We start from the raw sequence: 17380 nt of genomic DNA on the forward strand, positions 1-17380 counted from the left end.
ATTTTTTACAGGTGCTTACCACAATAATATATGATAAAATATCCACAAAAATCTACTTTAAATATTTCTACAGACAAGAAAGGTAGAGATATATAGAGCATATATGGCTAAAATCCTTAAACATTACTGACTAAACATGAAGGGCCTCGGGGTTCATTTACTCTCTCCATTTTTCTCTGTGCTTGAAATAAGAAAAAATCTAGAAAAGGGAATTACAATTGAAATCTGTTTTTAAAGCACAACCTTCTTTTCACTGTGCCCAACAAATTAGTATATAATTCTGTCCTTTTCTGATCTCTGAAAATTATTTACTTTTGGCCCAGATAGTAGAAATTTAGTAAATGATAACTGGATGAATAGCCAAGGGAATTCATAGCATATGCAGTATACCTACATTAATTTCTATCCGTAATATTTCTGATTAAAAGAAATTCTGCCACTGTAAAATGCACATTTGGAGAACAGTCACAACTGAGTGGAACAATGGATCAAACAAAATATCGGTCAATTCAGGTAGCTTTACTGAACCAAAACAAGATATTCCTATTACATTATGTATCTTGATTTTTAGAGCCCTAAGAAAATTCAGTTACAACTCTAAATATGTGGAACTACATTCTTGAAGTGGCTTAATGACATCCCAAATTAATAAATGCAAAGAAATGATCACTAACAGAAAACACTGGATGGGGGTAATCAATGGGCAAATGATTTTAAAACTATTACCATATGGGTAAAACACATCTGTTAAAGTCCAACACAGGAGAACTTAATAACTTTTTGGTCAGAGGTTCAAATTTTAAATTATTCACACAAAGGGCCTTTCTCAGCTCATCTGAAAACAACCAATAGGGTTCCTCAAAATTATATAATTCAAACATTTCACTTATAGGCATCAGTAAATGAATCAAAAGATTTCAGATCAACCGTTCTTTCACAGTACACTGCCCTCAGTGAACTGAGCATATGAACAGCCTGCCTCCTTCTCCCTATCACAAGTGTCTCCTTCCTCCTCATTCTCTTACCTCTACCACGAGCTCGCTTGCCTCGATCTGAAGGCTTGTCCCCTTGATTGCAATCAATTCCGTTCTCTTCACCTCTAACTAAAGTGAAAAAGAGCAAACAGCTACTAAAGACAAGGACAAAAAGACTCCTCCTGCCCCTCAACAACAACAACAAAAAGGTGTTTTAAAAAAGGTTAAAATTTAACCAAAGGGTTTGGAAAATATGATAAACAAAACCAAGCCAGAGTGGCTCAAAAAACTGACAGCAGAACTTGCTTAATTTGTAGGTGAAAATTCAAAAAGAAATCAAAATGACATACTACTTTTTTTTTTGTTTGGACTTTCCATCACATAAGGTTAAGTTTACTTCCAAAAAATTACCTTTGTTATGCAACGATATGCAAGAAAATTTGCTCACTGGTCAAGTTCAAAGCCTGGAAAGGCAAAGACTAGCCAACTGCAATACCAAGGGAATACTGAGTTCTTGGGGAAGTTAACTGTTAACACAGTCTTTTCTTCTCCTCGTTCCTATATTGGCATTAGTGACTCTATATAATATAGAATCTTTATGAACAATACTGGCACAGCTTGCTCCCCTCTTTCAGGGCTTAACTCTGCAAGCTGTTAGTGAGGCTTTCCATGGCTACTCTCTAAATTTGTCAAACCCCTATTTGTAATTCCCATCTCTCTCCCTTTGTTTTTCCCCAGAACATAATTTCTACATAACGCCATTAAAATACTGTCATATTAACATAAAATGTTACTCTTCTTTTTTATTATTACATCTCACACTGCTGCTGCTAAGTCGCTTCAGTCATGTCCAACTCTGTGCTACCCCATAGACGACAGCCCACCAGGCTCCCCCGTCCCTGGGATTCTCCAGGCAAGAACACTGGAGTGGGTTGCCATTTCCTTCTCCAATGCATGAAAGTGAAAAAATAAAGTGAAGTCGCCCGGTCGTGTCCGACTCTGAGCGACCCCATGGACTGCAGCCCAACAGGCCCCTCTGTCAATGGGATTTTCCAGGCAAGAGTACCAGAGTGGGGTGCCATCACCTTCTCCACATCTCACACTACCTCCCTGCAAAGTCTTAGAAGGGCAGGGGCTTTCCTGTGGTCCAGTGGCTAAGATTCTGTGCTCCCAATGCAGGGGCCCCAGATTCAATCCCTGGTCAGGGAACTAGATCCCACATGCCTGCAACTAAAGATCTGGCATGCCACAACTAGGACCCAGCACAGCCAAATAAATACATAAATAAAAGTATATATATTTTTAAAAAGTCTTAGAAGGGCAAAGATTTCTGTATTCTTCATTGCTGTACACCTTTAAGAATATCTTCTACATTGTAGACACTCGATAAACATCTGTGGAATAAATAAACTAGTGAAAGTTTGTAAGCGGACATGTTAAATATTTATATTCTATTCATCCATAATTTAGCTACTTTGGTATGCCTGCACAGAAGGTAGTGTTGTTCTGGGTAAATGATGCCAAAACCTGAGTTGAATGGAAGGTATTGAGAAAAATCTTCCTATTCAACAACTTTCCTCTTAAACTCTGCAAATACCATGAATATCCATAAGTAGGGAAGAATAAATAGCTTTATCTATCAGCCAACAAAAAAACCCTTCTTTAAAATTAGGAGATGCACTAGATTAGAGGAGGCAGTCTTAAGACACAACAGAACTACCTACAGCCCAGGTCAGTGCTAATATGAAACTGCATTAGCTGGGTTTCTAACAAACTACTCAGTTGTAGCTAAGTGTTACTTATATTAACAAATATTGCATTAAGGAAATGGATTTATGGGCATTCATTGAATCATTCTCACAGCTTTTTAGTATGCATGAAAATTTTCATAAAGCAAAGCTGAGGCTAAAAGGTCTGTACTTACACTCTCTCCCACGATTGCCACCTCTTACTTTCCGGTTGTTGTTTCCACGTCCACGGCTCACTTCTCTCTCACTTCTCTTCTCTCTATTCTCTTTGTTTTCTGAACTTTCTTTTCCAAAATTCTTCTTCTTCCCTCCTACAGTCTCCCATGAAGTCTACCGAAAATAAGAGCATTTATTCAGAGCTGTCACTTAAACTGTGTACAATCATCAAGGGTATGTGCATTTATCTTTTGAACCTAATTACCCCTATCTCACACCTTGCATGCCTACCATTCTAATTCTTCTCCATAAACATACTGTACTTTCTGATGACAAAGACAGCAAATCTCTTGCTAGGTTCCTACTGCTTGGAGAGCACAAAAGATTACATCACTAGCTTAACTGACAACATACTGTATGTTGTCCCACGACAGAGCCTTTTCCTATACTGATAAGAATAAAGCAAATGTTATTTCCCCAAGCTCCCACTCTATACCATCCCCACCTACCTCAGTAGTTGGCCAAACACCTATTAATATATAGAACTAGTTCAAAGACTGTAAGATTTTACCCTAAAATCTCAGGAATACAATTTTCCCTATTCATTGTCTAAGATAACCATCTTAAAGAATTTAGTGGTTGACAAATTTGAGGTTAGTTTTTAAATACGGAAAATTTCAGCCCCCAAAGACCTGTTCTAATGAGAAGTTAAATGATTTATGTAACCTCCTTTCTCCCACAAATCAAATCATTTGCAGAAAAATCATGGTGAAAAGAACGAAACACTATGTTCTTACAGATATGAGTATTAGGATATCCATCAGGATGTTGCTGGGAGATCCCAAAACTGACCCATTCGTTTCTATTTATTTTTCCATAATTTACTCACAAGGGATTTGAAGTGATTCAATTTCAAACTAAGCAATAACTATTTTAAACTTAAAAAAAAAATTGTTATCCAAAAAACCTAAGTGCATAAAATGATTGGATGTGGAAAAAAATACAAATTAAAACGAGTCATTTTCCACCTCTAAGCTTTGATAAATTTTTTAAAAAATCAACAGCCAATAGTTATGGTAGAATAATCAGGTATTCTCAGTTCTGATGAACATCCATCCATTCTAACCTTCCAGAAAGCCTACCTGGCAATAGTGTCCAAATTTTATATTGGTTCAAAACTTCTGGCCCAGTAATTCTATTTTTTGGTTTTTATTCAGAGAAAATAATCTGATAATTGTACAAACATTTATATGCAGACAATGAACCACAGAACAGAAGGATGGAAAATTTCCCAAATATTTAGCTTAACAGATTACCTGCTCTAGAACATTCATAAAGTGAGAAATACATAGCTAGTTAACGAGTAATCCACGTGTTCATAGAAAGAGAGCCATAATATATAAGCGACACAAGCTATCAGCAAACTGTATAAAATAGGATTACATTTTTAAGCTCAAATAGGAGCTTGTGTATCGCTGGAAAAAGTAGTAGTTATCCAAGTGAGGGCCTTTTAAGATCATTTACCTTTTTTATTGTTCTGCATTGTTTTTTAATTGACAAAAACAATAAAGCTTATTTATTCCAGAAAAGAAATTCCACAACATATAAACTCCATCTATTATGTTCGCTGATATGAATAAACATGACAAATATGTAAGATTTCTATATAATACATTTGAGAGACAGTAACATCTTACCCTATTTTCATTCAGCAAAGGATACCCCTAAGCAAGTCTTGGCTTGTGATCAAAAACTAACGAGAACTTACATGGGGAGGAAAGCAGGGCAAGGAACTTTTAAGGGGCAAATGGACTAACACCACAGTGAATCCTAAAGGGAATACAACTGCACATTTTGCAAAACAGTCTACATGCATGCACACAGGCTTTCAAAGAAAACCAAATAATTACAAAAGATTTTCAACAGAACTTCTGGCAACCTTTGTCATCTATATTTTGCTACCTGTATAATAGATTTGAAGAAATGTTAACAGAAACTGTCTTCCAAAATACCATATTTAGCAATCAGAAAAGCAGCTGTCTAGGCCAGTTCATTCAAAATCACTCTCCTACCCCTTTATATTTGCCAAGAACTAAACAATACAAACAGGTTTCCCAAGTGGCTCAGTGGAAAGAATCCCCCTGCCAATGCAGGCAACACAGGAGAGGCAGGTTCAATCCCTGGGTCGGAAACTTCCCCTGGAGAGGGAAATGGCAACCCAATCCAGTATTCTTGCCTGGAAAATCCCATGGACAGAAAAGCCTGGCAGGCTACAGCCCGTAGGATCACAAAGTGTTGGACACAACTGAGCACGCACCATACATACATACATATAAGAAATACAAACATATATATATATATATTTTTTTTTTTTTTTTAAGCACACTAATGCAAGTGACTTAAACTTCAAAACTATTTTGTCACACAAACAAAACAGCACTTTAATGAAAGGAAAAGTTCAGTACTTAAGATTCTGTTCAGTGGTTTCCTTTGACAACTACTCTATTAGATAGACAAATGCACCCCTACAAATAGTGAAGACAATTCCACTATTTTTTCAAAGTAACCATTTTCTTTCAGAAGGCCTTGTTACAGAACAAGATTAGCCAATAGGATAAGATTGGTTTGCTTTCACAGTTTATTTTGAACAGTTCCTGCTCCTACCAATCAAGCCTACTATGTTCACATTCTCTAACTGCCCACTCCAAATAATCTACCACAGGCAGGGGAAGATACTCCTTACAGCTGGTTACCCATGGCTGCTGCAGACAACAAAGTAAGAACAAGGCAAACAGGATGAAGGATGGACCACAGAATGATCCTAAACAAACCAGGGTTTCAAAAGGACTTTCCCTCTGCCTCTCCATTTCCCCTATAGCCCTCTCACCTCCAAACAGGCAAAGGTCTTTTGTCGTGTCTGTGTTCAGGCCCTAATTCGCAAGCTTCCAATCTTTTAAGAAAACAACATGGCAGATCTACCCCCCAACTGTGTGATTTCTAAGTTCTAGAGGTAATCAAAGAGACTTTTATAACTTTCAGCCCAGAACTACCTCCTTTGAGTTCAGTTCCAAATGAGAAAAGGAAAGTTGAAACTCTTTATTGAGATAGAACTGGATGTTCATTTAAGACTTAAAAGATTAACCCAGCCACCACAGAAAATGAATGATGAATCTGTGGGAGCTAAAGGAAAGGCAAGAGAAAACAGCATCCAGGCCTATCTCTACCATATAAAAGAAAACAGGCCCCTCAAATTAACAATCTGGAAATATTTCATTTATTCAGTGCTTTTTTTTTGAAAAAAAATAAATAAATAAGAGCAATTCAGTCCTTCAGGTCATTTTAAAAAATGAGACCCATTCTACACTGCATTCATTAGCAATGGGCCGACCATTCCCCATATGTTATAAAATCCGGCAAATACATGCCTGCTACTGCTGTTGCTGCTGCTGCTAAGTTGCTTCAGTCGTGTCCGACTCTGTGCAACCCCATAGACAGCAGCCCACCAGGCTCCGCCCTCCCTGGGATTCTCCAGGCAAGAACACTGGAGTGGGTTGCCATTTCCTTCTCCAATGCATGAAAGTGAAAAGTGAAAGTGAAGTCGCTCAGTCAGGTCCAACTCTTAGCGACCCCATGGACTGCAGCCTACCAGGCTCCTCCGTCCATGGGATTCTCCAGGCAAGAGTACTGGAGTGGGGTGCCATTGCCTTCTCCAAATACATGCCTAAGTGTTAGCAAATAAGAACTCTTCAAAATTTGATTTCCTCACTTAACATCATGCATTTTCCTGACAAACTGACGTATTTGGTAGTTTTATCATGTTGGACCAGTGTTATCTTGCACAGAATTTTAGCCAGATACTGCTATACTCAAATAATGAAGTATTTTCCCAATTATCTGATGTTTATAATTATAAATTTCATTCCACCTGCTTTCCTATTAAATAAAAAGATACTCATTTCAGTTTTGAGCTTGTCACAGTAGTTCATTTTAATACAGCCTATGCCTAACAAAGTCTACCTGTAAAAATGAGAACCTGATTAAACCTAAACAATAAGGAAGGCACTTTTTGATGTGCTCATCTTTATACTCCACTTAGGTGAATGACTGTTTTAATCTGCTCTGAAATTTATTTCCTCAATGAAAAAATACAAATGAAATACTGTGTAATTTCTATTTAGAAATCAAAAGATCAGAACTGACACCTGCCTCTGGTGTGGCTTTAGCAGCACCCTTTCTAAAATACAAAGGGAGGAGCTTTAGTGTGCCATGTGCATTCCTCAAACTTTACAAAGCTTAAAAAAATTTTTTTTTCTTATTTTATATAGCTGTCAGGCTGTCATGAAAAAGTGTCGACACATAAGCAAATAGATATAACAGCAAATCCTGATTTTCTGTTAACCTAGAGATATAAGGAGTAGAGAGAGGTGATGATTGAGATGAAGGAACATAAGCAGTGGAGCCAGAAGTTTTTCAGGTAGTGAAATGTCCACAGGCTCAGAGAATTTTGGCAACTGTGTAAGGCCGGACTAGATGACCAAGTTCTCTTTAGAGTCTTCAGATTCTACAACGTCATGAAGAAACCATACGTATATAACAAACAGACATTTCTCGTTAGTGTTCTTTGTGGTTCTAAAATATATATGGAATGGCACCCATAATTCCCTCTACCTCCACCAAGTAAGGTAAAGCTGAAAATGCAATATGAAACTAGAGACAAAGTTTAGCAATGCAAATCAATTAATAATACTTACAGTGTCTGAATTCCCCTCCAGCAATACGTTGATAGCTTTGTTGACATCTCCATTACAGTCATGGAGAGCCACTATGCATTCATCCTGATTTTTTCCTGTCACCTCCATAAGCTGTTGAAATTATAAGAAAATGATTAGGGGAACCCAAAATTGGCACTTGATATTAATTTTAAGATTCTACTATATAAAGACAAAGATTATGCAATCCTTCCATATGAAGATGGCCTCTTCCAGACTCTGAGTGTACAATCTAATATCAGGTTTACCTGCTTTTTTGGTGACTCCATGTCTTTCCACCAAAACTGGCAAAGTCAAGCTACAAATCAACCTTCCTCCAAGCTGACCAAGCATCAGATTCTTAATCAGCAGCATATACATACATACATACCAACATTCTCAGAACATTCAGGATCAGTTTTATGACTGCTCAAACTAGTTCACAGGCCTGGGATTCCCAAGTTTCTAAACTGCTCAAATGTTAAGCGGGACTATATATACTTCAAAAAATACTGGAGTGGGTTGCTGTTTCCTTCTCCAGGGGATCTTCCTGACCTAGGGATCGAACCTGGGTTTCCCACACTGCTGGCAGAATCTTTGCAGTATAAGCCATCAGAGAAGCCCTCCCAAAGACCAAGTATGAGTATATGGCCACAACTGCCAAACATCCAGTCCAACTGCTTGCATTGTACAATAGTCTAGCAGTCTCTGACAACATTCCCTACATGGGCTATCACTGCTTGGTTTAGAACATTCCACATACAAAATAATTTATAACACTTTAGTGAAAGTCACTCAGTCGTGTCCGACTCTTTGCAACCCCCTGGACTGAGCCTACCAGGCTCCTCTGTCCATAGAATTCTCCAGGCAAGAATACTGGAGTGCTGCCATGCCCTTCTCCAGGGGATCTTCCCAACCCAGAGATCGAACCCAATTCTCCTGCATTGCAGATGGATTCTTTACTGCCTGAGCCACCAGAGAAGCCCTATAACACTCTAAGGTCTCACAATTAGAATTTGGCAGCTATCTAGGGTACTATTGTTTGAAATTAAATAAATCTCCTTGATGGACTCCCTACAAGAGATACTAAGCTATTTAATATGTTTAACACAAGGAACAACCACAGATTAGGCACAATATAGGTTTCTCAATTATTAGTGAGCAAATGTACAATCTAAATATCTGTTTGTTTAACTACATTTAACTATTTCAATATGCACCAATATCAGCTGCATTTCAAAATACTTTGACCCCAATATCTGAAATGATTTCTCTGTGGTCATAAAACAATTAGCCTATCAAAAAGGTAGGTCTCCTGATCTCCTAAATACAGCTCTTTACACCACCCCATTCCATCTGATTTCCTTCCTGTGTTACCCAGCAAGGCTGTATACACTCTATAGCTTTCCAGTCTTTGGATGTCTACTAATGAGGTTAGAGTTTTATCAAGAATCTATAGTGGCCCAACACCCATCACATGCAGTTATTAAGATGCACAGTTACTGTTGAAATTCCCCCAGTGACTGGATTAGTAAAAGAGAGAACCATCGTTAAAACTTAAAGCTCTGAACTGTACCAGTGCTCTTGTTTGTGTCTCTGCCATGCTCTTCAGATAAATATGTAGAAGCATGTCTCAAGTAATTCATAAACCTCACTCCAGTGAATGGGTTCTATGACTTTTTAAGAAATCCTTTCTATGGCTTTCCAAAAATATCACTTTAAGTCTGATGACAGCAACTTAGGTAAGAACAGAGTAAAAGGTTCACCAAGGGACTTATAAGGAATTATTGAAAGGAATTACAGGATTATTGGGAGACGTCTACCAAGGTAAGGTAAGGGTTATAGCTTGGTTTCTAGAATCTTGGATGGAAAGAAACTCTTATCAAAAAAGAATAGCATGAAATTAATGTTATCTCACTGAAATTCTAAATGAAGACATCACCCTAAAATTTAATAACTTTTCCAATCTATGGTTGGAATCATCACAATATGTGAAAAGGCAATTCAGCTCTTCCTTAACATCAAACAAAATTTTCTGAAAATTTGTCAAATACTAAATGTACTCTCTATGCACAAGTATATACAATGTCCGCCTGCTTTCACAAATGCTCATTGTTCACACGTAACACTTACTCAGAAAGGTTCTCCTGCTAAAATTGCTTCATTCTAGGCACCCCACTCCAATACTCTTGCCTGGAAAATCTCATGGTTTAGAGGAGAGGAGCCTGGTAGGCTGCAGTCCATGGGGTCGCTAAGAGTGGGACCTGACTGAGCCACTTCACTTTCACTTTTCACTTTCACGCACTGGAGAAGGAAATGGCAACCCACTCCAGTGTTCTTGCCTGGAGAATCCCAGGGACGGGGGAGCCTGGTGGGCTGCCGTCTATGGGGTCACACAGAGTCGGACACGACTGAAGTGACTTAGCAGCTGTAGCAGCAGCAGCCACCAATACAGGTATTTAATCACTGGTTCAAAATCCAATTATTTGCAACTAAGCAAAAAACGTAATTTAAAATAAGAATCTCTAGTGAAATTACCTTTTAAAGCACAGTAAAATAGATTACAAAAATAACAGTATCCTTTGCCAGAAACATACCTGTTTAACTTTAGCTTCAAACTCTGAATCATTTTTATCAAAGATCACTTGAGCAAGACGCATCTGTTCAGCTGTTGCCTGGAAAAGCAAATACAATTGTTAAAGATTTAATGCCAAAACCTGGTGCAAACAGGTAAAAGTTCTCAATCACTATGGTTACAGAAATACTGATTAACTAAAAAAACAAAAGGACTCTGCATTTAGACCTCTTAAGTGTATATAATGTGTTCCCATAAAGTAAATAAGTACCAAATTAAATAGCATAAAGGTCCCATTCCTTTGGCCAAATGACCTAAATAAAGTCCTGTTCATTTTCATTAGCCATGTGACTCATTTAAATTTTCTTTTTTGAATTTTTTTTCCCTTGAGGAGATGAAGTTACAGCATAACAGAAACTGGAAGAACAGGAAGCAGTGCAAACTTCCAGAATACAGGCTTAAACACAGCCTTGCGGTCAAAAAGCAAAAGAGCTTTGCTATCAACTCCAAAAAAACCAGTTCTGAAGAGAACTCTGTACTTACCTAATTGAAAACTTTTAAGTTACATTTTTAGCCACAGTTTTTTTAACGATTTCATTTAACAGAATTTTAAAAGAACCAACTTTCAAACACTAAAATTAGTCAGCTACAGAGAAAATTCTTTTCCAGCTGCTTTTTTCACTCAAAACCATTTTTCTAAAAAAAAAAAAAACCCAAGTTACTGAATTTTTGAGGTTTACTTTTGTAGTATTTCTGCCAATTAAAAATTTAGAAAGGCATTAAGAAAAAAAAAAAAAAAGTAATTCTTGGGAATTCCCTGGCAGTCCAATAGTTAACACTGCACTTTACTACCGAGGGCATGGATTCAATCCCTGGTCAAGAAACTAAGATCCCACAAGCTTCATGATACAACAAAAATAAATAAATAAACAAAAATTAAAAGATTTTTTTAAAAACTTGAAAGAAAATCTGAAAAGGTAACTCTTGTGCAGTGAGTTAACAGCAACATACCAATCTGGTTCCTTGGCTCTGGCAAAGGTACCATAATTGTGACAATAAAACCAGATGAGGGATATACAGGAAATCTCTGGTGTCTCGGCAACATTCTAATAAATCTGAAATTATTCCAGGGCTTCCTTGGTGGCTCAGTTGTGAAGAATCTGCCAGCCAATGCAGGAGACACAGGTTTGATCCCTGGTCCAGGAAGATTCCACATGCAGCAGAGCAACCACAACTATTGAGCCTGTGCTCTAGAGCCTGGGAGCCACAACTACTGAGTCCACAGACCCTAGAGCCCGTGATCCTCAACTAGAGAGTAGCCCCCACAGCTAGGAAAAAACCCACGCAGCAATGAAGACCCAGCACAGACAAAATAAATAATAAACTATTTTGGAGTAATTTTATTTAAGTAAAGTTACTACTGCCAGCTAAAATCTCTACTAGCTCCTAACATAAACATTTTTAAAGTTAAATCATTTGAATTATTGAATGAGCTTGGGGTGGGGGCTTCACTAAATGCTAATAATAAACAGCTTTTCATCTTTGCTTTTAATATGAAAAGAAAAGAAAGTGAAGTTGCTCAGTCGTGTCCAATTCTTTGCGACCCCGTGGACTGTAGCCCACCAGGCTCCTCCGTCCATGGGATTCTCCACATTGCAGGCAGATGCTTTAACCTCTGAGCCACCAGGGAAGCCCGCTTTAAATATAGATTCATAATAATCTTGACAGCGGGGATGAGGGGGATGTTAGTATTTTTTACAATGTAAAAACACTTTTCATAAGACCTTTCCAGTTCATGTGTGTGGCTGATTATTCAAGCTCCAGATAGCTTTGGCCAGTTCCCTCCAACCAAATGGCCAATCCTTTGATCCCAACCTATGCCTGCTGTGATCTCAGCTGAAGTGCTAGTACATTACACAAAGATGTTTACATTACAGAAACACTGTCTACACATATGGCCAATTTTACCTCAATCCTCATCAGTATACATAAGGGCCTTCTTTACATACACCCTCAAAGGAGAAGTCCCAGTGCTGCAGCCTAAAGAACCAAGGTATGAAATAAGTAAATGAGGTAAAAGGGAAAACCAAAGGGGAAAATGAGTTCTGGAAAGATGGCACTTCCACATTATATATCTGAATTTTGGGTAGTGGCAACCACTTATGAGTCAAAGTAAACCACTGGGACAGGGTTCCCTGGTGGTCCAATAGTTAAGAATATGCCTCACAATGCAGAGGACACAGGTTCAATCCTTGGTATGGGAAGATCTCACATGCCACGGAGCAACTAAGCCCATGCACCACAACTACTGAGCCTCCACTCTAGAGCCCTTAAGCCACAACTACTAAGCCCATGTGACATGTAGCTAGAACCCATGCTCAACAAGAGAAGCTTCTGCAACAAGAAGTCCACACACCACAACCAGAGAGTAGCCCCTACTCACTACAACTAGAGCAAAGCCTGAGCACAGCAACAAAGACCCAGTGCAGTCAAAAATAAAAATAAGCAATTTTTAAAAACCCACTAGGATAAAAAATATATATATACTATATAAATATATGAATCATTTTGCTGTAGAGCAGCAATTAACACATTATAAATCAACTATACTTCTATAAAAATAAATAATAAAATTAAAAATACATTTGGGGCTCTTGGTGCTAAAATCCCACATGATTAATTTCTGTCCATTTTCCCTAATACCAAGCCCTCCTAGTCTCTGAACTTCAAGTCTAAAAATCATGCCTCACTCATATTCACTCAGCCTTGCTCCAATCCAAGCATATGAATGCTCATCGCTTAACATAAATTTCCTTAAATAACAAAACTTACACACAGCCCACAAGAAAATCACAGTGACTCATAAGGTAACTACCTAATACCAAAAACTACTTACTTGGCACTTACATAATTTTCTCTGATATCAAAAGCAAAATATTAACCATTACTACTTTGTAGGGTCACATTATCGACTGTAAACACCTGTATTATGTTTATTGGCTGCATAAAAATCTACTAGATAGGTCTTGCATTTTACTCTATAAACTTTCATTACAATCTAAACACTACAGGAGTCATTATTACACTTAATCTTCTATATATATATATATATCCAGGATAGCTTCCTTAGAATACATACAAAGATGGGTCAAACTACTATCTAGAAAAACGTTAAAAGAAGTTTCATACATCTGCTCAAAAATGCTCCTCACAAAGGCTGCAAAAATTTATAATTAACAGTGTAAAGGGTCTGCTTTCTCAAAATTCAGTTTTTAAAAAATGCAAATTTAACCAATTGAAAATAAAGATGATCTCTATTTGGTTTCATTTTACTTTGTAGATCATTAGTAAGAGTAATCTTTAAAAAAATAAACTTACTAATATGATAAAAAAGACTATGAAACAAGAGTGTAGGAGAGCTGAAACATCTTCATTTTGCAACCACCACAGGAAAAATTAATTCAAATAAGAATCATCAACGAATGCTCATTCTAAAGGGGAAAGTTCAATGAGGAAGAGGTTATTTACACAGGGTCTCAAAGTGTCTCCAGAAAGATTATTTCTTAGTTGTTGGCAAAGACATCATAACAATAAGGGAAATGGGCAAAACCTTGACTGAGTGATCAAAATTAACATCCCCAGTGAGGGCAGAAACATCATGTGGTGCTACACATGGGACTCAGAAATACTCCATGTGAGTTAAACAGCATTCCAAATAGACATCTATAACCTAAATCTACTCATAAGGAAACACCAAACAAATTCAAACTGAACATTTTTTATAATAACTGGCATTCTTCAAAATTGCTATTATTTCAGAAGACCAAGAAAGGCTGAGAACGGTTCCAAATTAATGACTTGTCAAGCAAATAGGATATAATGATTTTGTACTGGAAAGAAACATGATATAAAAGACATTATTGGAGTAAATGACTTTATTGGAATAAATGAAAGTTCCACATTGACAAAATTGGAATATTAACTGTAGAGAACACTGCAGCAATGATAAATTTATGAAATTTGATAGTGAAACTGTGTCTGCACAAAGAAACATCTTTGTTCTAACTTTACAGCAAAACTAAAATCCCAGGGACAGGACTTCTCTGGTGGTCCAGTGGCTAAGACTCTGTGCTCTCAATGCAGGGCGCCCAGGCTTGATCCCTGGTCAGGGAACAAGATCTCAAATGCAACAACTAATAATTTGTATGCCACAACTAAAAGATCCCTTGTGTCTCAATTAAGCCCCAGTACAGCCAAATAAATAAATATATATTTTTTTAAATCCCAGGGATAACAACAACATAAAACTAGGTGGCAAGGTATCTCTTACAAACCTCAAAATACAAACATGACAAGAAAAAAAACAACAGTTACAACATCTGCATGGAATTAACTGTGGCAGAGGCCAGCACTGGGGTGTCTGACTAGTCGAAGAACAGGAAACCCCATGTAGCCAAGTGGCATTTACTTGAAAGTAAGGTTGGCCAATTTGTGCACAGCACCTGGTACTATAGGGTTTTGACAACTCCAATAGCAAACTAAGTTACAGAATTGCAGAAAGGTTGAAATAGGCAGGAGTAGTACCATCATAAACTACTGAAACTGACCAGCAGCCATGAAATTAAAAGACGCTTACTCCTTGGAAGGAAAGTTATGACCAACCTAGACAGCATATTAAAAAGCAGAGACATTACTTTGCCAACAAAGGTCCATCTAGTCAAAGCTATGGTTTTTCCAGTGGTCATCTATGGATGTGAGAGTTGGACTGTGAAGAAGGCTGAGCGCCGAAGAATTGATGCTTTTGAACTGTGGTGTTGGAGAATACTCTTGAGAGTCCCTTGGACTGCAAGGACATCCAACCAGTCCATCCTAAAGGAGATCAGTCCTGGGTGTTCATTGGAAGGACTGATGTTGAAGCTGAAACTCCAATACTTTGGCCACCTGATGCGAAGAGCTGACTCATTTGAAAAGACCCTGGGGCTGGGAAAGATTGAAGGCAGGAGGAGAAGGGGACAACAGAGGATGAGATGGTTGGATGGCATCACCAACTCAATGGACATGAGTTTGGGTAGGCTCCAGGAGTTGGTGATGGACAGGGAGGCCTGGAGTGCTGCAGTTCATGGGGTCGCAAAGAGCAACACGACTGAGCAACTGAATTGAACTGAACTGACCAGCTAAAGTTCCATTGAGAGAAAATACTGGAAGTAGAATCAAAATTGGGCCACATATACAGAAAATTCAAAAAAAAGTCCACACTGGGGGAACAGAACAAAGCCAGGAAATCTCAGAAAGCAAGCCAACATAACTACATAGGTAAAGAGGAAACACTGATATGAGAAAAGCCACTGTGAATCATGATGCCATGTAGAAGTTCAAGACTCAGTTCACATAAAAATGAGCTATCTAAAAATAAAGGTCAAACCCAATACAAAGTTAGTATAAGAGAAAAAGAATAAGCAAGGTAATATCCCCCATAACCAATGACAGTACACCAAAAAGGTGCCTAGGGAAAAAAGCAAAACAGCTGTCTTCTGTTTCAGTATGTACTAAAAGACTGAGCATGAAGAAAAAGATAAAAACATAAAAGAATAACATTTTATGTCTACATTTTTCTAATTTAGAAATGAAAGTAAAAACTAAACTGAAAAGAACACAAAAATAAACTTAACAACTAATGCTATAAGAGAAATAAAAGACAAAAGAGGAAAAATACTTAAAAGTAAAAACTAAATTTAAAAAAGGAAAAAGATAAAGGAATGGGAGAAAAGAAAGTGTCAAATGTTGAATGTAGGCAAAAGACAACCCAACCTCAATCCGTGGAGAATACAAGTCTCTGAAGATGACAAGGACAGAAAAGGAACAGTACAAAGATTTAAAACTAAAATTCAAGAAAAATGTGTGGAAAGCAAATAGAATAATGTTTAAATTTTTGAAGAAAAACACACCATACTTAAGAATATCAATGCATAACAATCCACACTAGGATATTTTCTAGTAAAATAGCTGGACTTTAAAACAAAAATATCCATGTGTATGTAGGCAGAAATAATAAGACTTCTAAGGGAAAGAAATCAGAGTTATCAATAAACTTGTCAAAAGCAATGCTTTAATGCAAAAAGAAAATAAACATTTTAAGATACTCAAGTAGAGGAAGTAAGAGCCAAACATGTATAGCCAAAAAAAATGACTTTATAAAGGGCATAAATAATTACCAGCACCATAGAACACTGGAATGATTATTCCCATGAGCCTTTCCTGGGGAATCAACAACAGCATTGGCTTCAGATAAATAATATAAATGACTAGAGATACTGACCTAAGTACATGCTTAACAGTCACAATATTTATTGTAGAAGTAAAACTAAATGATGTCTCAAATGGAGAAAGTACAGTATACAACTAACTGGCACATGAACAGGGCATGTAGGTATAGGATACTATTTGAAGAGGGATAGAAGGGGACTCCCACAAGTTCCAGATGGAGCTTATCGGCTGATTCAGGTGCCATGAATACCAAAGGCTGTACCCTGAAACAGTGAGTGCACCAATCTGTCCTTTGTGCTGGCGTTAGCAGTCACATCAATTTTTTCACTTGAGGGCTACCTCTATCAAGTAAAATATGCTTTCAAGGCTGTTAATAAGGCTGTCATAGCGAAAAACCATGTAGTGACCCTCATAAAAGAGAGCAGATGACAAATTACTGAAGTCTAGCAGAGTGACTATTCAAGATAACCATAAACGTTGGCCGTGTCAAGAAATAACAGAATGACAGCTGACAATGGCTCCGCATTAGGAGTCACATTATGAGACAGCAAATGGCAAAAACAAGTGTGGCTATGAGACCCCTGTTGTGTTCAAGAACTGGAGACACTTATTTCCCAGGTCTATACACAGAGTGCCTCTTAGTTGTTGAATAGTTTTCACCAATACTAATAAAAACCAAGGCACTCAGATGTACAAGTGTGATTATCCTGCAAATTAATGCTGTTAATTTAAAAGCTGCTACAACAGAAGGAGCTGAAGCAAATAAGCTAAGCAGTTTCACTGAAATTTCACATCTGAAGAAACTATTCAATTAGACATTTCTTCTATCAACTGACTTCAAGGTAAAGCTGAAAATTCTAAATTCAAAAAAATTTTTTTACAGAATCAGAACTGATACACACATTGTTGCTCCAG

General features: G+C 37.5%; 1 protein-coding gene across 24 annotated transcripts in view; it reads right to left on the reverse strand.

Moving 5' to 3' along the window:
- Positions 1 to 17380, reverse strand: part of UBAP2 (ubiquitin associated protein 2) — a 119726-nt gene that overhangs the window by 54282 nt on the left and 48064 nt on the right. For 19 of the 24 annotated variants that reach the window (XR_015170104.1, XR_015170103.1, XR_015170098.1 and 16 more), the window contains 4 exons: positions 10224 to 10301; positions 7630 to 7740; positions 2899 to 3052; positions 1026 to 1103 (listed from right to left, as the gene is read on the reverse strand). Coding sequence is in view for 16 of the 24 variants with exons in the window: in XM_086416619.1 (XP_086272745.1) it covers positions 1026 to 1103; positions 2899 to 3052; positions 7630 to 7740; positions 10224 to 10301 (421 nt within the window). In the remaining 8 variants the exon portion in view is untranslated. Of the gene's footprint in view, positions 1 to 1025; positions 1104 to 2898; positions 3053 to 7629; positions 7741 to 10223; positions 10302 to 12169; positions 12242 to 17380 lie in introns of all 24 variants that reach the window. The other 5 variants (XM_086416627.1, XM_086416622.1, XM_086416623.1 and 2 more) reach the window with 1 other exon arrangement.

Source organism: Bos grunniens, chromosome 8 (genome assembly GCF_055505025.1).
Source record: "Bos grunniens cultivar Pamir isolate PY7600 chromosome 8, Bosgru_T2T1.0, whole genome shotgun sequence".
Classification (NCBI taxonomy): domain Eukaryota; kingdom Metazoa; phylum Chordata; class Mammalia; order Artiodactyla; family Bovidae; genus Bos; species Bos grunniens.